The 24,321-nt window shown below is 33.0% G+C and overlaps 3 protein-coding genes across 6 annotated transcripts; 1 reads left to right on the top strand and 2 right to left on the bottom strand.

The window, feature by feature from the left end:
- The first annotated feature begins 1,900 nt into the window (after positions 1–1,900).
- Positions 1,901–4,513, top strand: LOC109192116 (cullin-associated NEDD8-dissociated protein 1-like). 4 transcript variants are annotated; one of them, XM_019342716.1, is made up of 7 exons: positions 1,901–2,107; positions 2,206–2,337; positions 2,448–2,498; positions 2,925–3,009; positions 3,095–3,196; positions 3,302–3,400; positions 3,913–4,513. In XM_019342716.1, exons 3-7 carry the CDS (start codon positions 2,491–2,493, stop codon positions 3,979–3,981), a joined length of 363 nt encoding a protein of 120 aa, XP_019198261.1. In that variant the 5' UTR covers positions 1,901–2,107; positions 2,206–2,337; positions 2,448–2,490; the 3' UTR covers positions 3,982–4,513. The 4 variants fall into 4 exon arrangements, with proteins under 4 accessions (XP_019198261.1, XP_019198262.1, XP_019198259.1 ...); XM_019342717.1 differs by lacking the exon at positions 2,448–2,498; XM_019342714.1 differs by lacking the exons at positions 1,901–2,107; positions 2,206–2,337; positions 2,448–2,498 and adding an exon at positions 2,533–2,649.
- Positions 4,514–4,875: 362 nt separating this feature from the next.
- Positions 4,876–5,724, bottom strand: LOC109192150 (protein FAR-RED ELONGATED HYPOCOTYL 3-like). Its single transcript, XM_019342738.1, has one exon. The coding sequence runs from the start codon at positions 5,722–5,724 to the stop codon at positions 4,876–4,878; it is 849 nt and encodes a 282-aa protein (XP_019198283.1).
- A 412-nt stretch (positions 5,725–6,136) lies between these two features.
- Positions 6,137–22,853, bottom strand: LOC109192149. Its single transcript, XM_019342737.1, has 9 exons — positions 22,790–22,853; positions 21,268–21,402; positions 19,666–20,107; positions 18,652–19,577; positions 18,267–18,561; positions 17,987–18,129; positions 17,345–17,893; positions 15,904–17,256; positions 6,137–6,975 (listed from the first exon to the last, which is right to left on the bottom strand). Exons 1-9 carry the CDS (start codon positions 22,851–22,853, stop codon positions 6,137–6,139), a joined length of 4,746 nt encoding a protein of 1,581 aa, XP_019198282.1.
- Positions 22,854–24,321: the final 1,468 nt, after the last annotated feature.

Below are 24,321 nucleotides of genomic sequence, written 5' to 3'. Positions count from 1 at the left end.
CGCACATTAAACTTTTGTATTTATTAATAAAATATAATAAACTCAGCTTATAATTATATTTCGCGCACCTTAATTGGTTTCTCGAGGCACATTAAACTTTTGGATTTATTAATAATATATAATAATCGCATATTAGATTGGTATTTCGCGCACTTTAATTGGTTTCACGACGCACATTAAACTTTTAGCATTAAAAAATCATTTATTTCGATGCAAATTAATTATATTTATATTTACACGCATGTTGTTCTTGTATCATTTTGTCTGCAAATTATTTCATAATCAAATAAACGCACTTTAAGTTTTCTAGTCGCGCATATTAGAATTATCTTTAACGCATCGTATATTAACTAATAATTAAACGCATATTAGAGAAAGAAAGTGTTAAATGTTGTCTTTGTACGCATATTAAAGACGTTTACCACGGACAAAAGTTTTTATACATAAATGAACGCACATTCTGTTTCTGTACTACGCACATTAAGGTTTAATGTAACGCACGTTAAAACTGTAATCAACACATATTAAGAATTAACTGCACGCAGGTAAAGTAGTAATAACACGCACATTAAGCTAGCAGTGATTGTGTAAAAACAAATCAGTGATAAAAACAAAAACAAGTATCTCAACTGTAAAAAGCGTTCTGAAATGAGTTAACTAAGTAGTTGTGTTTCATATTTGCTATCCATTTTCATTCTCGACTGTAAAGGTGTTGAAAAAATAGTCTGCTATGCCTTTTTCTTACCCTTTTGCCAGTCCTTATTTTTGGGGTTAAGTGGGCAAGTCCTGGTGTCATGGTGATCTCCTCTAACACCACAAAAATTGCACTTCCTGCCCTCTTGTTTTTCCATTGCCAACTCCTTGCTGCTTTTGATGCGCTTGTCGTTGCCCTTGTTCCTTGCCTGTTTCGGTGGAAGTATGTTGATCTCTGAAATTTCTGTTGATCCACAATATGATTCTATAACAGTTCTCCTGCTTTGCTGAGGGGACAATTTCTCCTTGCCTGACAGTAGCAGTTGTTTCTGTTCATTAATCACTTGGGAAAATGCAATCAATTGCTCCATGCTTGAACCTGCCATATCCATACAACAGTGTATATCAGACTACACTTTGTTCAGCAACATCTTCTTTTCATCCTTTGGTCCGTTCTGATCATAAATGACACCATCTATTTCAAATGTAGCTTTCACTAGTACAAAAATTGGAATAGACACCCACTTTACAAGACACCTACACAATGAAGGTGTCTCAAAAAAGAAATTGTAAAACTTTCCGTATCACCAATCAAGTAAAGGTGCCTCGGAAATAATATTATTAAAATAATAATAGGGGAATCCGAGGCACCAACTGAAAAGAGGTGCCGCGAATATTAAATTAATAAAATAATAATATGGGTATCCGCGGCACCTTCTGTAGTAGGTGCCGCAAATATTTTATTATTAAAATAATAAAAATTGAATCCGCGGCACCCTTCAAAAGACAGCGCCTCGTTTTTATTTTTGTATTTATTTTATTTTTTTTTTGTTCTTTCTTGTAGACGACCCAAATCTCCCAAATCTCACAATCCCCAAGTTAGACGAACATCTCCGCTCCTCCGCCTCCGTCCATCGCGTCTCCACCGTCCGCTCCAACCGCCTCTCGTCGCCTCCTCGCCAACAGCCACTGCAACGCCGTCCGTCAGCCACACCGCCGACGCAGCCACCATTGCCGGCGAGTGAAGGTAATTTTGATTTAAAGTTAAAATAGCTTTCTGCACCTTTGGTTCACTGCTTGCTTGCTTGCTTCACTTCACTCTTGATGATGCATGAAACCCATTGTCAATGGAGAGAGAGAGATAGATACTCGTGGGTAGAGAAAGACAAAAAGAAACATGTATTCTTCCTCCTAAAGATCTGAGTCCATTTGGTCATTAAAAAACCTAACACCTTTTTTGAACTTTGATAGTTTTCTCCTTGTTACTAATAGGCAAGTGCGGTTCTGGACCTATTTCTCCCTATTGTGATCATATTTTGCATCTTACTCTGGAATTTCTCAGTTATGATCCCAATTTCACTGATAATATGGAAGAAGTTACTGATGATGAAATTCAGGAGGAAGAGGAGGATGAGTAAGCCATTTCTTATTAATTGGAGCTTGCTAAGCCCTGATATTGTTAGTTAGTCTTGATAGTTTATGCTGAATGTATGATCCTTCATTGAATTGTAGTGAGAGTGCTGATGAATACACAGACGATGAAGATGTCAGCTGGAAGGTTAGAAGAGCTGCTGGCCTGCTGCTAAATGCTTGGCAGCACTGATTGTTTCTCGTCTTGAAATGATTTCCAAGCTATATGAGGAGGTACATTCTGAACTGCTTCTATAGCTTTTGTTTGTCTTCTTGAAAGAAGGTAATTTTGTTAACTGTAAGTAAACATATCTAACTGCCTAACTTTATTTTTGTTTAATTAGGCTTGCCCAAAGTTAATTGATAGGTTTAAAGAAAGGGAAGAAAATGTCAAGGTGAAATTGAGCATTTGACTGATTTCTTTGATGGTTTATTCTCGGCTTTCTGAGTAGTTATTCTGCATATGTTTATGTTCAATACATTCATTGAGTTGCTTCGGCAAACAGGAAATGTAACAAAGGGACAGACAGACTTCAACCAATCCAGGCAAGATTATCTCCACCTCTGGCCTCAATGAATAAAATTCCTTAGACTTGAGTTCTGATCTTCTTTTCATTGTAATTATATATCTATGTTTACTAAGCTGACAATCTCTAGTGGCTCCAACTCATAAAACTGCTGACATTTACACCAACAGTCTTTTACATTTTTTAGGGAAAAGGCTTTCCTGAATGCATAGTTTTCTCAGTACAACTTCCAGTAATGATGACACTGGTTAAATGAATAATCATTGAATAATTTCTCTTCGGCTTGTCATGCAGTCCCAGATGGTTGTTGAACCAAGAGGTACCCAAAATTGTTAGATCTGTAAATAAGCAGCTACGGGAGAAATCTGTGAAAACAAAGGTATGTGTTCTTACTAATTTATACTCCATATTGTTTTTTCTTTGCTACTGGCCTTCATCAATTGCTTATTCCATTCTTCCTGCAGGTTGGTGCATTTTCAGTTTTGAAAGAACTGGTGATTGTGCTGCCTGATTGCCTTGCAGAGCATATTGGATCACTCATACCTGGGATTGAAAAGGCATTATGTGTAAGTTGTATGCTTGAGGGGTTTGTACCTAGTCTTTTGCTCTCCCTTCTTATTTGTTTGTTTATTTTTATTTTAACTATTTTCATTTTTTCATTACTGTATCAGGACAAGTCATCTACCTCAAACTTAAAGACTGAAGCTCTTATATTCACAAGATTAGTATTGGCTTCACATAGTCCTCCTGTTTTCCATCCACACATTAAGGTAATGACTTGGTATTGGTATTACTTCTAGACTTCATATGTTCTTCGAGGAAACTGAATTTGCATTTGTGAAATTCTCTGCATCAATATGATCTCATCTATGCGTATAAGGTTTTAGAACATAGCCTAAGTTATGAGACCCTTAATATTTATTTTTATGAAGTGTGATTTAAATATACTTATGGTTAATACTCATTATATAGAGTTAAGAGAAAGTATCTTGAATGGTGAAAGCTTGAGAAAAAATATTTCATGACTCTATTGTTTACAATAGAAAGTTGATTATTTGTGTTACAAAATAATACAACTTATACAAAGGTTATCATAATTGATTCCTGGTTATAAATACTTATCAAGGATGAATTAGCGAACAAGGTATTTTCTCTTTAAACTTCCCTGGGTAACATAGCGAACAAGGTATTTTCACTTATTTTTGCCACATTCTGTGCTTCTGCTTCCTAACAGATCAGGGACTCATCATATGGCCTCCTAAACTCAAATTAGACCCTACAGATTCTGCAGGTGCACAGCTTCAATTCCAGCTTCAATAATGCTACCAATCCTACCATAGATCACCAATAATGCCACAGATTCTGCAGGTGCACAACTTCAATTAGACCCTCCTTATACCTCCACGTTCCATGAATCAATATATATTAAATTGCTCTTCATCAAACTCCCAGAGCAACCAGAACAGTCCTCAGGTTTCTAGCTCCAGACATCCACCTCAACCAAAACTTTTTCTTTGTAGCTCTACTTAAGATGTCATCTCCCAAGGAGGGATCCATCCTAAGGCAGCATTAAACTCCACTTTAAAAGCTTCACTTAGATGCTGCAAAGATGTATTTCAACACCTACCTCTGACCTCATACAATCTTCATCAGAAATGAATCTCATATTTTTGCTTCTGCTTCTGTTACTCAGTAGGTCAGAGGATTGAGTTGATGACAGATTTGATTAGTATTGGTTTGCACTAAGGCAATGTGGCATTATGGATTAGTTAGTGGTTTGTATAGGCATTATGCCCTTGTGGGGTGACCACTTTTGGGTCATATGTAAAACATTGTTTTGGTGGCAATGAATAACTGCTTAAAAAAAACATTTCTTTATTAAACTTTTCTTTTTTGCTGTAATTTTTTCTTTTATATATATATATATATATATATATATATATATATATATATATATATATATATATTTTTTAAATGGTAACTTTCCGAGGCACCCACTTGTAAGTGGGTGTCTTGGAAACAAATTAATAAAATAATAATAAAAGACTATCCGAGGCACTTGCAGCGGAGCAGGTGCCTCGGAAAGTCCGTATTAAAAAATTAAAAAAAACCATTTTCCGCTTTTCGAGTCACCCTTTACGGGTGACTCGAAAAGCGGAGGAGAATCACAGTCTCCAAGATCCGAGTCACCTGTACAGGTGACTCGGAAAGTGTTTTATGGGTGACTCTAAAAGCTTTTTTTGTACTAGTGTTTTAAAGATGCATCCTTAGTCCACCGGTTAACCATGTACTTCAGAGGGATCCTTTCAAGGTCTCTAAAGACCACAAATACATGTCTACACAACAGTACAACCATCTCAAACATCTTGCAACTGCATTTGGCCTCATGGTCATTTACATTGTGCACCACAGTAAATCTTTTGTTCTTTCCATCCATAATATCATAGTGCAACATTCCACCGTCTTCTCTAACACTCAACACCATACATTTGAAACAGGAGGCACATATTTCTTCCTGAACTTGATAGAAAACAGTAATGGTGTAGACGATTGAAGCGTGCTTTTCAATCCCCAGAGGCGTCTTCATATCTGGATTGTACCCTTCGTTGTCACTGTTGAGCTTTGCATTTGTGTTACGTTGTGATTTAAGAGCAGTGTCAAAGTTCATCATGAATTCAACTAGGCTTGATTGGGGACCAGTAAAACGGTTGTACGTGTAGTTCTCACTTTCGGAATGAGAAGTTGTCCTGAGTAGTCCTCCCATAAAGACATCTCTAAAATACGCTGGAATCCAATGCTTTCTAGCCTCAAACATAGTTTTAAACCAGTTGTGTTCGACTAAGTTGTACTTTTCCATGAGCTCTCTCCACTGCTTCTCAAAATCAGGAGGTTCCAAAGATGACGTCCAAACGATTGAGTTCAGTTTGTTCCTGAATTCCTCATCCTTGTTCAGCGTAGGACCCACCTTTTCCCCAACCTTACACATGATGTGCCACATGAAATAACGATGCCTGGCTTGCTTGAAAACTGTTGGAATCGCCACTTTCATAGCTGGATCTTGATCGGTGACAATTATTCTTGGTTCCATACCCATTGCCTTTTTAAATTTTTCAAAGAGCCAAACATAAGACTCAATGTCTTCTTTCAACAGTAGTCCAGCACCGAATGTTATACATTTTTTATGGTTATCAACTCCGGTGAAGGGAGTAAAAACCAGATCGTACCTGCAAGACAGAAAGCGTCATCACAGTATGCAGGTGTCAAACTGCCGAACTTAGAGAATGATAGTAACGCACAGTAAGTATTAAAATAGCACACGTATGTAATTGAGGTCTAATTCTGGAAATTCCACATTTGTATTTCAATTCTTTTTCTATAAAACAGTGAACGTGTCTAAATCTTAACATGTCTCAACAGATCAGGCAATGCTAAATGTGTATTAATTAATGAAACGTATGCAAGAATGTGAATAGAACAGTATATACCTGTTTGTTGAGTACGTGGCATCAAAAGAGACGACATCTCCAAATGCAGCAAAATTCTTTTTTGACATTGGATCTGCCCAAAACAGTCTGCTCATCTTCATCAACCTCGTAGTCAAAAGCAAATGCAGGGCACATCTCTTGTTTCTTAATAAGATTATGCACCAGTATTTGTGCATCAGCTCCCAATATGTATGCTCTGAGATCCCTTCTGACATTTTTAAAGTCCACTACAGTTGCTCCAACTTCAGAATAATCCCCCACAATATTACTGTATAAACCGTGTGATTTTGATGCTCCAATATTTGCTTTAGCGCAGTCGAGTATAAACTTCTGGTGAACACTGGAGATGTTTCTATTTCCTTTTAAAAACTGCCTTGCCAGAACCGAAGACATGTTGTGATTATGTTTTTCAATAAAAGTGGTAATTTGGTACCCAACTGCTCCAATGTACCTAAACATAATCCTAGCTCTGCAACCAGTTCTGTTTGAAACCCTTCGCCGCTTTGGACGGGAAGGACCTTCTCCTGCATCTGCACTTGACTGCGAGGGACAATGTTGAGCTCCTGTATTCTTAAATCCTTCTCTGTTGCAAACGATATGCTTTTGAATTTTTGTCCCGTCACGTGCTGTAACGACGGAACTAGACCTCGTGTCAAACCCGACTTTGGCAGCATAATGTTTGTAGAATTCAATACCAGCATCCAATGTTTTAAAAATCATGTCTACTGCTGGTTTGATTTCATCTTCACAGTGAGGAGTCCAATACTGTGTCATTCCAGGAGATATGGTCAATGTATGACCATTGCTGCTGCTGCTGGGACTCAAACTGGGGTTGTTGGTAGATTGAATGTCAATTGGAACTGTAACATATAAGCATGAAGTTATGATCGTGTTGTTGCAAGCCTCTACGTGCGTAATGTGAACACTTAATATGCGTTAAGTTAATCAGATCATTGTCAATATGGAAGATTTATAAAATACTAGAGTATGTGCGGCAAGTGAGAAATTAACGTGCTTCAGGGTAATAGTTAATGTGCGCATGTGTAACAGTTAACATGCGTGAGTGTTTGTTAAAATATTATGTCATTACTTAACGTGCGTCAGAGAGTCCAGTAACATAACATGCGTTTGGAGAGGAATTAATGTGCGTGTGATCAACGTATAACATGTGTGAAGCAAACAGTAATATGTGCATTTTTAAAAATTATCATGCGGCAACCTAATCATCTACGTGCGTAAGGTTCTAGGCTCGGATTAATTAAAGTAGCTCAGTAATTCGGTGGTTAAGTTGCATGCTTAATGTGTGTGTAATTAATACAAGAATGATGCCAATACAAATGCAGATAAAATTAATTGCAGAAAAGCGACAGAATTTGGGTAATACCTCGATCGAATTCTTCCATTGTTCTTCGGTTGACGTTTTTGATGGGTTTAGGGTTTATTTTGACAAATATGATATTGAACGACGAAGAGAATAGATCTTATTGCCAATTCCGTAGAGATCGTAAATTCGTCTGAGATTAGGAAATATAGAAGATTAGGAATCAATGGTGAATTTTGAAAATGCTCGAAGAAGAAGAAGAACAGATTTTTTATTTTATTTTTTAATATAATCAAAAGGACAAAAATGCCCTTAATAAGCAATTCGCGCTTAATTTTTGCTATTAATCTGATTCGTTCGATCCAGAGCTACGTGGGGCTCAGATTTAACCTCATTATTCACGGGAAGGAGTAAATGCATGGGAGCCCTTCCCTCTATATATATATATATATATATATATATATATATATATATATATATATATATATATATATATATATATATATATATATTGTTCAAGTATAATAAAAACCATATGTAATAATATAATAATAAAATAAAATTACAATAATAATAATAATAATAATAATAATAATAATAATAATAATAATAATAATAATAATAATAATAATAGTCCAAACAAAACTACATACAAAATAAAATTAAAATTATTTAAAAAAAAAATAAGAAGAAGAAGAAGACAAAGGCCTCCCCTTTGTAAATGATGTGGGATCATTTTGATCCCGTATCGAAAATGTTTGGAAAGAAGCGCTCTTGAGGTCTTCTATATAAGAGGAGCAATAAAAATAAAAAAAATAAAAAATAAAATAAAAATAAAAAAACAATAAGAAAAAGAAGACAATAGCATCCCCTTTGTAAATGATGTGGGATCATTTTGATCCCATATCGAAAATGTTTGGAAAGAGGAACTCTTGAGGTCTTCTATATAAGAGGAGCAATACTCCTCTTACAAACGTAGTTGCTTGCCCATCAATTTTAGTATGTATTGAGAGGCATATTATGTTGTCGAACCGTGTCCACCTTGATTTCAAAACTGTCCATAATTATAAATATATAGTTCAAAAATTATGAACATATAGTTTTATAATTATGAACATAGATTTGTGAACATAATTATGAACATATAGGTCTGTAATTATGAATATAGAGATTCAATAATTGTGAATATGAAGTTTAAAAATTATGAATATATAACTTTATAATTATGAACATATAGTTCAATAATTATGAACATATAGTTAAGTAATTATTAACATAGAGTTCTATAATTGTGAATATATAGTTCAAAATTATGAATATATAGCTTTATGAACATATAATTCAGTAATTATGAATATAGAACCGTGTCCTTCTTGCAAGGTGGACACGGTTCCACAGCACAAAGATTAGTATTGAGAAGCCAAAAGATTTTTATTTAAGAAGCTTTAGCTTAATGACTTCTTATTTTAGTTTTATTATTATTATTATTAGGGGGTTTGGGAAAGATGAACCCAAAATGTATGTGTTGTTTTAGTTTTTAGCAATTTGGAGTAAAATGCTGAGTTATTAAATAATATTTTTGGTGTTTTGAGTAAAGACAAAATGTTAAAATGACAAATTTGTTAAAATTTTGGCATGTCAATAATTAAACAAGACCATTATCTAATAATTATTATGGCATTTAACAAATTAATTGTATAGATATTAAAGTTCGTTTGAAAACTAGGAAAATAATTTTTGAAAAATGAGTTATTTTTCAGAAAACATTTCTTTTTAATGTTAGGCTGCATAGCAGAAAATTGTCTAAAAGAAAATTTATATTATTATTATTATGAAATAATAAAATAAAATTGCAATAATAATATTAATAATATAATAATAATCAAAACAAAACAATATACAAAATAAAATTAAAATAAAATAAAATAAAATAAAATAAAATAAAAAAACAAAGGGGAATCACGAGCTCCCCTTTGTAAATGATGTGAAATCATTTTGATCCTACATCGAAAATATTTAAAAAGAGGGGCTCTTTAGCTCCTCTCCCAAAAATAATTGATTGTCCATCTACGTGGGCAAGTAATGAGAAGCCTTAACTTAATTGCTTCTTATCTTTATTTTTTTTCTAGAAAATATTTTTTTTTAATGTTTGGTTGCACAATAAAAAATTGTCTAAAAAAATTATATTATTATTATTATTATTATTATTATTATTATTATGTAATATTGTAATAATAAAATAAAATTACAATAACAATAATATTAATATTAATATTAATATTAATAATATAATAATAATCAAAACAAAATTATATACAAAATAAAATTAAAATTAAATTTACAAAAAAAAAAAAAAAAAAAAAAAAAAAAAAGACAAAGTGGAGCCACTATAAATGACGTGGGATCATTTTGATCCTACATCGAAAATGTTTAAAAAACGGAGTTCTTGAGCTTCTCTATATAAGAGGAGCAATGATCTTCTTCTAAATATAATTGATTGTCCTTCAACGTGGACAAGTATTTGAAGTCAAAAGACTCTTATTTAAGAAGTCTTAAATTAATGACTTTTAATTTTAGTTTTTTTTTTTTTCAGAAAACACTTTTCTTTTAAAAGAAATTTTATATTATTATTATTATGTAATAATGTAATAATAATTTAATAATAAAATAAAATACAATATTAATGATAATAATAATAATTAATAATATAATAATCAAAACGAAACTATATACAAAATAAAATTAAAATTGAAAAGAAAAAAGACAAAGGGGAGCCACATGCTCTCTTTTGTAAATGATGTTTGGAAAGAGGATCTCTTGAGCTCCTCTGTATATGAAGAGCAATGCTCATCTTCCAAATATAATTTTTTGTCCATTAATGTGGGCAAGTATTGAGAAGTTAAAAGGTTCTTATTTAAGAAGTTTTAGTTTAATGACTTCTTATTTTAGTTTTTTTTAAAAAAAAAAAATTATTTATTAGGGGTGTTTGGGAAATATTAACCCAAAATGTATATGTGTTGTTTTAGTTTTTAGCTGTTTGGAGCAAATTGCTAGTTATGTTTTTTTGTTTTTAAATGAAAAAATTGTTATATATCTATACAAAAAATATATCTTCCATACAAATGAATTAGGATAGCAATTAATTCCTATAACTGAGTTGTTAGAGAAGGAGCACATTCGCCTAATTTATGAAAATACTAAACAATGATAAATAAAATCTTCAAAGTTATAACACCGCATGCGTACATCTAGACATTAGCTATTAATTTGAACAATTATTTGCACAAATTCAAACAATGATAACATCAAAATACATAAACGATACAAACCATATCTTAAGTACACTATATAATATTTGATGTTATAATTTAAATAATTATATATCGATTCAAATATTATTAATATATTACAACAAATTCATTCCGTGCATCGCACGGGTGAAAATACTAATTGAGAATACTATTCCAGGCTTATTCCATTCCCTATGGAATACTATTCCTATTCCCTTAAATATCATTCCGTGAACCAAACGTGCTATAAGAGAGACAATGGGGGAAATTAGGGAAACCATAACGGTTGGGTAAGGTTTCATAATATTAGGTAACCTTGTATGTGTTTGGAGAAGAAGGTAATCTTGTATGTGTATCAATTAATTTCAGTTAGTAAACGAAACTTAAATTTCTAAACGAGGTAATAGCAAATATAGTCCTCGACTATAGTGATTGCACTCAATTTAGTTCTAAATGACTTTTTGTACTCAATTTAGTCATCGACTTTGATTGTTTTATACAATTTATTCCTTTGTTAAAAATTCTGTTAGTTGACTATTAGAAATAGGGTCCTAATGATAATTTCTCATCCCCTTATTAAGATTCACGTAGAAATGCAAATCTTCGTACCCAAATCAACTTCAACCCTAAATTTAAAAAAAAAAAAAATGTAAACAATCTAACAGTCAACTAACAGAATTTTAAACAAAGGACTAAATTGTGTAAAATCATCAAAGTCGAAGACTAAATTGAGTACAAAATGTCATTTAGAAAAAAATTGAGTAAAACCACTATAGTCAAAAACTATATTGGGTATTAACTCTTTACTCATTTCTAAACACTATTGAAATTGTGGACTTATTTTAGCCTTTAGGCGGTAAAGGATTTGGGCATTATATTCTTTTGCAATGTAGTGCATGACTCCTTATCCTATGGACAAGGGTGCACAATGTACTATGGATCTTGGTGTATACCGTGTATGTGTTTGTCTTTTGTGTTGTAATTTTTTATATTTTGTGTTGTGAAATTTTACACCTTACGAATATGAATTCTATATCTCGTCGTTTTGATTCAAGATCCATAATGTTATGTAAACCTTGGTACATGATTTAAATTGTTGTAGTCAATCGTTATATCGTAGACCAGAGTCCATAGTACACTGTGGACCTTGATCCTAAATGATGAAATTTTAAATTTTAATTTTGACGGTTTGATCTTTTGTTGTTTAAGTCACGTTATATATATATATATATATATATATATATATATATATATATATATATATATATATATATATTTCTTTTTTTTTTTTTTACTGTAAAGCATGTGTACATGTTTCTACCAGGTTATTTTTTATAATAATAATAATCATAATAGAACCCAAGATATGTTTCTACCAGGTTACTCAATCAAATAATCAAAATAATAGAGTCGAAGCTCAATCAATAATCAAATGGAGTCGGAGCTCCACCTCCAACACAATCCAATCAATATGACAATCTCCAAAATAATACATTTTTATATAATTTCCTCCAAAATAATAATAACATTTCAAAATACGTTTTCATAAACATTTTCATTGCACGAATGCTATTTAAATATAGTTTTCAAGAGTAACATAGGGTATAATATATTTTGGAAAATAGTATTTATCCTCCGAATATAAATATAGTTGATATCTTTCCAAAAATAAGTATAGTTTCATACTCCTCATTTTCCATAATATTCTCAAAATATATATATATATATATATATATATATATATATATATATATATATATATATATATATATATACAGACATATTAATAGATTTGCGAGTCACGAGTTAACACCAAAAAATACATATTTTACTATTTATCATACTTTGAAATTAGAACACATTTTTAAAATAGTTTTAAGGACACAATTCAGATAAATAGCACATTTAATAAGGCAAAGTAAATTTTGAAAGAACATAGACAATTAGACACTTACCTTAAAACATAATCACTTCAACGGAGAACCTGTTAGCCAATCTAATCTTTATTAAATAACTAGTTTTTTACGCGCATTGCGCGATTGGGATAATGCCTAATATTTTTTTAAAATAAGTATTTTAAAGTATATCAACGCAAGATTATATTGAAATTGTTCATGCATAAATAATTGAATGTTGAATTTGCGTATTTAAATTGATAATTTTAAGTCTACAAATGCAAGATAATATAGTCAAAATTGATTCTAATTGTCAATAAAATAATTGTATGAATATGGTTGGAGATGGTCTTACGCTCCATTGTTGTTCTGTCGTTTGGCCTGGCTTCGCGGTGTAGTGGAGGAAAATGGGCGGCGAGTTTTATGTTCCTATGTTAGTGTATCTTCTCCTGTACATATGCATTGGGTTAATGCAGTATTTATACTATTAAGGGGAAAACCACTAACCAGGCGCTAGTAGGAGAGATAGTCAAGAATTTAAGAGAAAACAGCGGTCCACTTCTGTCAACGCTACAACAAAAACCAACGCCAAAGTCCAAAACCCTGTTTTCTTTTTCTTCTTTTTCCGTATATATAAATCCCCATTCAAAAGTTCTTTCAGGGCCAGAGCCGGTTTTTAGATTTTGGTGGCCTTGTTCGGATAAATAAATAAAGCCCTACCAAAATTAAAATCTATAAAACTAATACCGTAATTTTATTATCTAAATATATAACAAAAAAATTATCCGTGCATCGCACGCACATCGCACGAACACTCCACGGATAATTGGGCAATTATTTGCTCAAATTCAAACAAGGATAACATAAAAAAACATAATCGATACAACGCATTTCATCAATTGCACTATATAATATTCGTTGTTATAATTTTAAGATTATAACAAATCTTTTCCGTGCAACGCACATGTAAAAATAGACATTATGAAATAATAATAATAGTGTGCACACATTCATATAAACCTAAACCTCGAATTATTTTAAACACAAAAGGCTACACATACCAAACTCAATACTATATCCAAGCCTTTCCAATCCTATCAGAGAACCAAACATCGCAACACCCCAACACATACACAGAACAGAAGTCAATATATTATATGAGTTGAACTTATACATAACAGAGAGCCCACATTCATTTTTCTCCAATCCAAATAACAAAATCAAAAGACTCGAATTATTTTAAACACACAAAAAAACCCCATTCTCAATCCCATCACAGAACCAAACACCGCCACCTCTTATGTTCTTCTTTTCACAGAAAAGCAACACCCAAACATACACACAGAACAGAACTCAACATATTATATGAGTTGATCTTATACACAACAGAGAGCCCACGTTCATTTTTCACCAATCGAAATAACAAAACCAAAAGATTCGAATTATTTTAAACACACAAAAAAAAAAAAAAAAAAAAAAAAAAAAAAAAAAAACCCATTCTCAATCCCATCACAGAACCAAACACCCCCACCTCTTATGTTCTTTTCACCGAAAAGCAATACCCCAACACACATACACACACACTGAACAGAACTCAACATATTATATGATTTGAACTTATACACAACAGAGAGCCACCGGAGCCAAAATTCATTTTTCTACGATCGAAATAACTCGAATTATTTAAAACACAAAAAGCTACACAAAACAAACCCCATTCTCAATCCTATCACAGAACCAAACACCACAACTTCTTATGTTCTTCTTTTCACCGAAAAGCATCACACACAGAGAACAGAACTCAACAGATTATATGGGTTGAACATATCCAAAATAGAGACCCCACCGGAACAGTGGGTTTGCATACAAGCAATCCAACACGGGAATGAGTAAAAAAGAAATTCAACCCACAACTCTACTTAGGCCATCTCCAAGGAGACGGCAAATCTCCAAATAGCCAAAAAGTTTGGCGTAAAGCAGCAAAAACACAAATAATATGGTGTTGATGAACACTGTTGCGCCATATATGGCGCGACATGTTCATCTACGCCATTTTCTGACTACCTTTTTTCTTTTTATTTTATCCCAGCTTTACCCTTTATCTTTTTTTATAATTCCTTTTGTATCATTTTTTGTTTTTATATAATCACATATTTTGTTAAATATTTAAACATAAATTGTATATTATTTTAAAAAAATTATATCATTAGAAAGCTCTCATAAGACGATTAAAACAAGACTAATATTGAATATAATTTAATTAAAAATAAAATTACATAAAACATAATTAAAGTTTAGTTTATTCAATTACAATATATGTTATATTAAAATAATAAAAGTATCAATATAAACTTTTAATTTATGAGAATATAAATTATTTTAGTGTAGGAATAAAATTTGGTGTAAATGGGTTGGAGATAAAAAAAATTTTAGTGTAAGAAATATACTGGAATTAATGAGTAAGTTGTTTGGTGAACTAACAGAAATTAACGGAACCTAAGACCTTTCTTATTGAAATCAATGAGTAAGTTAACGGTGAACTAACAGAAATTAACGTAAAATATAATATTTAACGGAAAAGTTAACGGATAATCATATTCATTAAGGATTAATTAGGGAATCTCAATAAAAAATTAAAATCTGATCAATCTGAGCCATTCATTTGATTAAAAAATTTAACCGCCATTTTTTCTACCTATTATAGGCCTAACTCTCTTGGGCTCTTATTAGTATAGTAGATAATACAACCATTTTTTTTAAAAGTCAAACTAGTGTTTGACCCGTGCGATGCACGAGATGTAAATTACATATTATTAATTATGTTTATGTTATGTTAAAAATTGGTTGAAGCAATACAGTAAGAATTTGGAATATAATCATTAAGTATATTTGGGAGCTCAACAAAAACCAACTGAAAATGGTATGTTAGAAATAGTAGAAAGGTGATGGTAATATAAAAATAATACATTAGAAAACTACAAATTATTGAAAACTTCATGATATACAACATTAGTGGTTGAGGTTGTAGTTGAACTTGAGTCTTTTGCTATCAATATTTTGAGACCGTCTGGATTATTAACCCGAGATGCAGCTACGTACAACTGACCGTGTACAAAAACCGGTTTCTTTAGTACTAAACCTACATGAGTCAACGTTTGGCCTTGACTTTTGTTTATGGTCATCGCATATGAAAGCATCAATGGAATTGTCTTCGTTGAAACTTGAACGGCAATCTTGGATCCGAGGGTGCCATTGACATTCGGGGGATTAACACTTTTGTACCTTTGTTGGGACCAGTCAGAATCTCGCCTTCAATCACTTGATCTGCTAGCTTTGTGATTATCAACCGAGTTCCATTGCACAAACCAAGAGAATGGTCAATATTTCTCATTAACATTACTGGTGATCCGATTTTCAAAGTCAGTGTATGATTTGGTAGACCTGAAACCCGAATGCTATTTAGAAACTCCGGTGTGTGTACGTCTCCAAATATACCGTTATCGCCATCGGCTTTGCTTACTGCGTCTGAACTATAGTATGACCTACTTTCGGCATTGTGCAACTCAGTCATATAGTCATTAACAGCGTTGACAACGTCGAGCGTTGGTGCTAATATTGCACGACCCAACAGGTGCTCGGGGTCAGTGTTTCCACTTGCAAAAATAGGAAATGTACTGTGCACAATTGCTTTAATGTCGTCCCCCCCGGATGATACTAACATGTGCATTGGTATTTCAACATCTGCAAACCCGTTATTCCGCCCACCAAGCTTCCCATCGCCGATATTGGCAATCCAGTCAGCAAACTCTTGTAACGCCTGTCGGTTTCCACCATTTGGTACCGAGCTGAGCCTGAGGTTTTTAGTCAACCTTAACACTTTGCAACTATCCCATAGGTATGATGAATTGATTGCTGAAGAAACAATGTCTTGTCGTGTACCTTTGGGAACTACTGGAAGAATTTGGCGGAAATCTCCACCCAGAACAACTATTTTACCACCAAACGTCTTCATTTCACTATTAGGGTCTACAAAACGCAACAAATCCCGCATGGTTCTATCTAAAGCTTCAAAGCAATGTTTGTGCATCATGGGAGCTTCATCCCAAATTATCAAGCTCGTCTTGATCAGCAATTCAGCCAAGTCGCTACATTGCTTAATGTTACAGGTAGAGTCCTCATTTATTGCAATAGGTATTGCAAATCTCGAGTGTGCAGTCCGGCCACCTGGTAACAACAAAGAAGTTATGCCACTTGAAGCGACATTTAAAACGATTTGGCCTTTGCATCTGACTGCAGCTGATAAAGCTCTCCACAGGAAAGTCTTTCCTGTTCCACCGTAACCATAAACAAAAAATAAGTCACCCTTCTTGTTCTCAATATCTTGGATAACAGTATCATATATGAGACCCTGTTCTTCAGTTAGTTTGGCACAAAGGACCTCAGAATCTGTCTTCAACTGTTCCGAATCGTAAGACAACTCTTCAAAAACCAATCGATTTTGAAACAACCGTGAATTATCAGTACTTGGTGTTGGCATCGGGGGGTAGTCTTTTAAAGACTTGTTTTGTTGACCCAACAGGTTTTCCAGTTCAATTAATGCAAAGTTCTTTTTCTCTTCCTCTGTTAAGAACAAATCTGTTACAATAACAGCATCAAAATAGTTATAAGTATAATCTAGTAAAAATGTTGAAAACTTTATTGTATACTAAAGAAGTAACATTACCTTGTTGTTTTAATACTCTCCTTTGATAGTGTTGAGCATCTTCAGACAAATGTTCCCACACTTGATTCCAAACATTTTCGGGTCTAATAATTGATGATGATGTTAGTAAAACAACAAATAGCTTCCTCAATGAATGCGCATTGGACCAGTAGCTTGCTTCATTTATAGCATCAATGTACTCTTTATCATCGTCTAGCAATCCATGAGCATAACACGCATCTCTAACGGTTAAGTACTCAACACCGTTACCTGTCCTAATATCTTTGTAACTTGTTGGACCACGGACTATGTTCAATAGACACCTCAAATAATATATTTCCCCTGAAGCTGGAGGTACATAGAATATTCTACCAATTGAGGAACCCTTCTTTCTTGGATGCCATTCACGGATGTCCTTCTTCCACACAAATTTGGTAGGCATCTCGATGTACGTCAGTAAACTCGCTTCTTTGAAATTCTGATTGGCTACAAACCATGCATTAAACATACTTTTCCCAACGGTTTCCCTATTGAGGACATTATCAATCGTATCATCGTCTTGGAAAACAACTGATTAGCAGTCCGGCAAGTGAAAGCTTAATCGCTCAACCGGGGGAGTTCTGTACTGTACTTCAAAACTAAACAACCTCCATGTTGCCTCACATGCAGATACGTATCTGCAATCATAATACATGTTTATCTCATCCACAATCTCGTTACCAACTCCATCGATCGTAGCCTTATAAAACTCAACAGTGACCCGGTCGTTGCCCTTGTTTACATACTTGAATAAGTACTTGATTGACCTGGATTGGTTACACCACTCAACATTAATATCGGATTTGTATTTCAAGAGCAAGTACCGATTATGTGGTACAACATATCTATTATCCAACTCTATTCCATTTTTTTTATTGTCCTCTTATCATCCCTCCTTCGGTACAACTGGTAACCATCTTGGTCAAAATGCGATGCATCAATGTATCTTTTTGGAAAATGCTTTGAACACTTGCCATTTGCCATGCACGGTGATTTAATCCTGGCAGCACCACACGGGCCGTGCAACATGAATTCTCCAACATGTTTGTAGTATTCATTCTCTGTCACCTTGTCGGGGATCTCGGCTGAAATGATCGTGTCCATAAAGGTCGGGTCTGCAAACTCGTTGTTCGCTTGCAGGAACAGTAATATGTGAGCATGCGGAAGACCACGTTTCTGGAACTCAATTGTGTATATAACTGTTAATCATGTATTGATATTGTCAGTTATAAGGTTACTATATTAATTATTAAGCGAAAAAAACACTTCGTATGAAATACGTTACACACCTGCCTTTACGCGACCAAATAGTTTCCCATTTTTTATTTCTTTTATTAAACAGTCTAGCTTCATTTTGAAAACACGGCAAACAATGTCCGAGCGGTCTTCAGCTTTCAAGTTTCTTTTCTCCAAGAAGCGTTCTATCTCAGGCCATTTAGGATTACATGTAAATGTAATAAAAAGATTGGGATAACCTATAAATCTGCAAATTGCCATGGCGTCTTGATAGTTTTGTATCATGTACCTTGCTCCTCCAGTGAAACTTGAAGGTAATATTATTCTTTTACCTTGAGAACTGGGTTGAACTTCACCTCGCGTCAGCGCATCAGAGAGACCTTTGTACGCCTCACACCTCAAAGCTTTTTTATTTAACCGAATATAGAGTAACCTCGAAAATTCAACCATAGTATATGCATCAACCAAGAATTGTTGGAATAACCTTTTAGCATACATTATAGTTGAGGTCTCATTTGATCTTTCGTGTATACGGAACGCGAAGTACTCTCTTTGTGAAACACTCTTTCTTGAAAAGTCTTGTTTAGTACGATGTGGAGCAAAATGTATATCTTCCCTGAAACCATCCTCTCCATATGGAAATAATATTGGGTATTGCAATGGTAAATAAGTTGGGTTTAATTCACTTATTCGTTTGAGGACTCCAGATCTAGACTCGACAATAATATCACGCTGTCCCATGTAAGGGTCTATATCTCCAACAATGAGAGCGGCAACCTCGGAAGTAGTTGGAAGTGCATAAATTCTGGCATCTTTGGTCCTCTTCCCTATTAATCTCGTTCTTATATGAGTTTGAGGATTAGATTCAATAAACGACTTGGCCATTCGGAATGACTTAACCAACACATTGTGTTCATCTAGCGTTTGCTTAATGTCGTGTACTACCTCAACATGCAATGTAGAACCATTGTTTTGCGCCCTAAATAACGAAGAATATAAAATATTAGATATTCCGTATTCAGCCATGATCTAACTAAAATATATTTTATTAACACTAAACAGTATACCTCAAAGAGTTGAATCGATTTTCTATCTCATTTTCTGTATCGTGAATGTATAATTGGGCAAATTTAGGTTGAATGCCAATTGAAGGGACTAAGCTCCCAATGCGATGAAAATTTTGACCATTAATACGGAATATAGGCGGTGATGTTCCGTTGTTAATAGTTCTATCAATTTTCCCACCCATGGACGTGAAGCAGAACATGTTGTTGTAGGACCTTATATTCTTTAAAAAACATTTATTTTTATCACTGGTGGTAAAGAATAGGTCATGCAACTTCTGAGGAGGCTTTGTCATTAATGGAAACTTTATCTTCCCATTGACACAACATGCAGAGTATTTTGGATTTTCAGAGCCCCTGGAATTGCTTGACCGTTCATTGTACCAAAAAAACGAATTACAATGCTCGCAAACATAATCTGGATCACCAATATCAAAATAATAACCTAGTCAAAAGAAAAAATGTATTAGTTCGTATATAAAATAATAATGTAAGATAGTCCCTTAATACAAAGAGAATACGTTCTGGTCATAACATATCTCAAATGAACTCACCATTATTTGAGGGCATATTGTCATGTAATGGTTCAACAACTTCCTGAAAATCATGCATCAAATTTTGGCAATGCTCGATGGGTTGACTCTCCGGCTCTACAACGACTATTTGCATATTATTGTCATTTGTAATACAACAATTACTTTCAAACCCTAAAAAAATAATATGAAATACAAAGTCAAAATGATTACATATTTACTTAAACATTATAACTGCCTAAATTTAAAAATCTATCCTTCTATCCCTCGATATATATTTATACCTAGTTGCAAATTTGGTGTTCGGTTTAAGTCGAAGGTGCAAGTTTGACGGTTACAGGTAGGCGTTTTGCCGTGGTCCTCATTGACTGTACCGCAATTTGCTATAATGAAAAAGATATTTTAGACAAAGTTTGTTAGACTAATAAGTAAACGATTTGACTATATACTCTTATTACAATATTTATATTTGTTGAAGTTCATACTATTTGCTACGTTGCTAAACGGCATTCTGCTACTCAAATTTTGCGTTGATGTAGTATATATTGTCCTTCGTATCGGAGAAGAAACTGTCAAAATGCAGAAACAACGACTATTATTAACAAATAAATAAGAAAGATCCTTACAAAAAACCTAACTCAAGGGTTTTATTTTAATATAAGTAATAAGTACATTATTGAATTAACAATTTATACCTAGTTGCGAATCCGGTGATCTATTTAAGTCGAACGAACGATTGCGGCGCTTTGTACTAAGTGGTTTATCACGATCCCCCTCATCTCGAGCGCAATTTGCTTTAATTGTATAAAAGCCACACAAAACAGATGTTAGAATGTTAAGTATAGCATTTTACTAATTCCATTTTTTTCATCTACAAAACTGAACTCGAAAAGTAATGGTTGAGATTCGTACTATTTGATATGTTGCTTAACGGTATTCTGCAACTCAACTCTTGCAGCGGTGTATTCCGAATTGTCATACTAATTACGCTTGAAGTTGTGAATTACAGTATGAAGTATATATTAACAACTTATTCACTAAGGACATACATTGTGTTAAAGGCCAAACTTACCATTTGTAACCATACTTAATGGCGTACTTAGCGAACTTTGGAAAACACCAATAAGCGGTTTACTATTGCCTGCATTCCGGCTGGATTCAATTGGCGACATGTAGGCTGCATCAATGATATTACTATTCTCATTCGCTGCAGCGTAAACACATATGTATATCAAATATCATAAATTGTTCGTTGGATCAATTTTTGACAATAATAACAAATTATACTGTAATTATACAATAAGAGTTCGTAAATGATGTCACTATTGTACTGTATAATAATACCGATAATTTTAAACCAATATTGCAAATTTTATATTTAACCATATTATCACATTATTTTTTTCGTAATATGTCATGATAATATTATATAATGACATATCTATTAATAATATAATAATAATAATAATGCAAATCTTTTTGTATAGCAATGTCTCGATTTTTAGAAATAAGGAAAATGCTATTAATCTTCGTAATAGTTTTATTATATTTATTACTAAATAGCATAAGTGGAACGCATTTGTTCTTATAATAAGCACATTAATGATGGAGATTAATATTTGGCTAACAATTATTTATAAGAACAATAATAACCAAAATAATAATAATAACAATCATACTAATAATAGAAATCATCAAAAACTTTTAGACTAATAATACTATAACAATTATACTAATAATAATAATAATAATAATAATAATAATAATAATAATAATAATAATAACATTAATAATAATAATAATAATAATAATAATAATAATAATAATAATAATAATGTAAAATGGAAATGACAGTGAGATGGTCCGTCGATGATGTCGCTTTCCTAATCCCCTTGAACGCTCAGTTGTGAGCTCATTTCGCCGGGCAATCAAGCTTGTTTCTCTCTCTAAAAATGGAGCTGAGTAAGGGGTTAGGGTTTGATTGCTGAGTCTTGTGTACTCTGTACTATGGATTGACGATGAAGATGATGTTTATTTGGAGCATCGACTGACAAATAACTCTCGGCATACTCGACGTCTGAGTGTCCATAGTACGGTCACAGCCACAAATCGGAGGTTTGATCTGGACTATCAACGCACTGATTCGATCCGGTGAACACTATAGTCGCCGGAGTTCATGGGTACATAGAGATCGGACATTCGTGGACATAAATGTGTGCGATTCGAGTCGGTGACCATTTTGCAGAATCGGTGGTTCAGCTATTCGATTTGGAAAATAACAACAAAACTGGGTATGTATTTCTAACCTAATTAATCTACGTTGTTCAGATCTATATATAAATAGGGATATTGATACCGTTTATCTATTAAATCTGTAGAAGTAATCCGAGTATACAACACATGCATATGAATTTTGCTAACCGTTTAATTTATAGGATGATTTTTAATTTGGAGTCCGAGAAGTTGAAATCCGTTGTTTAATAAGTATATTTTTTTTTTATTTTTTTTACAATGTACCCAAAAATTTCTTATAATCTCTATCTATATAGGAAGACAGATAGCTATAATAAAGATAGAAGTTTATATAGATTTACCTTCGTTGTTGCTGGGATGCTTCCTCTTCGAACCAATGGTGGTTGTAGATGTAAGTTTCCTCATGTGTTCTTAGGGAGATGTATTGGTTAGAATAAGGAATTGTTTAGGTGGTGTTTAAAACAGGTGTTTAATCTCTCTGTGTTGATTATATAGTTGTAAAGAACTATTTAATTAATATTTGGAGACAACTTTGAAAAATGGCAATTATAATGGCTTTTGGAATACTCAAAGGGTTAGTTGTGCTACTTAATGCACAGGGAAGTCCAGTAACATAGGTAGATGAATATTATTAGTAATTTCTTTCATACTAAACTGTAATTATCAAATTTGATTGGAATGTAAATAGGTTTCTTATTTAGCTAACATAATATCATAATATATATTTTGTTTTGCAGGTAGACAGTAGTCGGATCAAGCCCACAAATACTCATGATTGTGATAGGTTTTATTTGATAAAGATCTGTGTTTGCGACTGTTGTATTTACACATGCTTCGGGGGCCTTAAAGATAAGTTTGAAGTCCATCTAATGTGATTTACATTAAAGATACACACGAATAATGATATTCTTTGAGTGTTCATAAATTATCTAATGTTAATGATGCTTTAATTTGTTTAATTGTAATTATCCAATTGCAGGTAAGCTGGTACACCTACATTGTATTTATCTACAATAATTTGTGGATGCTTCATAGATACAAAGTTGGAGTCCAGAATATTGTATTAACAGTTGCTTCGGACGTCTAAAAGATAAGTTTTAATACCCAAAATCGGCTTAATCTAATGTGATTTCAAATGTTAGTTAAGCAGAATAATTTCCTTTCATTGTTCCTAACCAAGTAGTACTTTAAAGCAGTTATTCAGTTAATTCCAAATCCTCCAAATGCAGGTAAGCTGCACATCAAAAGGTCTTCACCTAACATTAATTGAGGACGCTTGCTTTTCACCAAAGTTGTTGTCAACAATTGGTAAGTCCCTAATAAGCACTAAGATCCTAATTAAATTGCTGCAAGTCGTATTTTTAATTTAATGGTTGTTGGTTCCACTGCAGGTAAGATGCAACACAATCTATATTGTATAAAAGGTCATTGAAGAGATAATCAACTGTAGATTGTTGTCAACAACTGGTAAGTCCCTTAGTTTTCAATTATGCGTACTTGGAAACACATTTTTACTTTACTTTCCAACAATAGCTTTAGGTCCCTGATAGTTGTTACTGTACTTCATTGAAAACTAATGTATTATATAGTTTACTTAATCTAGTGTTGATATTGTGGAGTGATAAGACTATTTTTTATATACACGTGTGACTTTGTTATTTTGTTTACTATTATTTGTCCATCTAATATGATTAAGTGATATAACTTTTTTTTGCTTTTATCACACATTCATTTTTTAAATAATTGAATGCCTGTTAATTTATGACACTTTGCCAAATTGTTGAGAGATCAAATACAGTTGCACTGTATTGTTTTAATCCTAATACGAAATACATTTGGATTTACAGTTGCAGTGTAGTACTACTAACTTTGG

This window comes from Ipomoea nil, unplaced genomic scaffold, assembly GCF_001879475.1.
Source record: "Ipomoea nil cultivar Tokyo-kokei standard unplaced genomic scaffold, Asagao_1.1 scaffold1769, whole genome shotgun sequence".
Classification (NCBI taxonomy): Eukaryota; Viridiplantae; Streptophyta; class Magnoliopsida; order Solanales; family Convolvulaceae; genus Ipomoea; species Ipomoea nil.
Note: the sequence above shows the minus strand (reverse complement) of the source record. Positions and strands in the feature narration are given on the sequence as shown.

Excerpts from the sequence above, each read along its gene's own strand:
- LOC109192116 (XM_019342714.1), top strand. The coding sequence starts at position 2,567 with ATGTTTATGTTCAATACATTCATTGAGTTGCTTCGGCAAACAGGAAAT. Across the intron at positions 2,650-2,924 it reads ACAGACTTCAACCAATCCAG|TCCCAGATGGTTGTTGAACC; the intron begins GCAAGATTATCT and ends CTTGTCATGCAG. Across the intron at positions 3,010-3,094 it reads AGAAATCTGTGAAAACAAAG|GTTGGTGCATTTTCAGTTTT; the intron begins GTATGTGTTCTT and ends TTCTTCCTGCAG.
- LOC109192150 (XM_019342738.1), bottom strand. The coding sequence starts at position 5,724 with ATGGGTATGGAACCAAGAATAATTGTCACCGATCAAGATCCAGCTATG.
- LOC109192149 (XM_019342737.1), bottom strand. The coding sequence starts at position 22,853 with ATGAGGAAACTTACATCTACAACCACCATTGGTTCGAAGAGGAAGCAT. Across the intron at positions 19,578-19,665 it reads AATCGATTCAACTCTTTGAG|GGCGCAAAACAATGGTTCTA; the intron begins GTATACTGTTTA and ends TTCGTTATTTAG. Across the intron at positions 18,130-18,266 it reads GACCAAGATGGTTACCAGTT|GTCAATCAAGTACTTATTCA; the intron begins GTACCGAAGGAG and ends TAACCAATCCAG.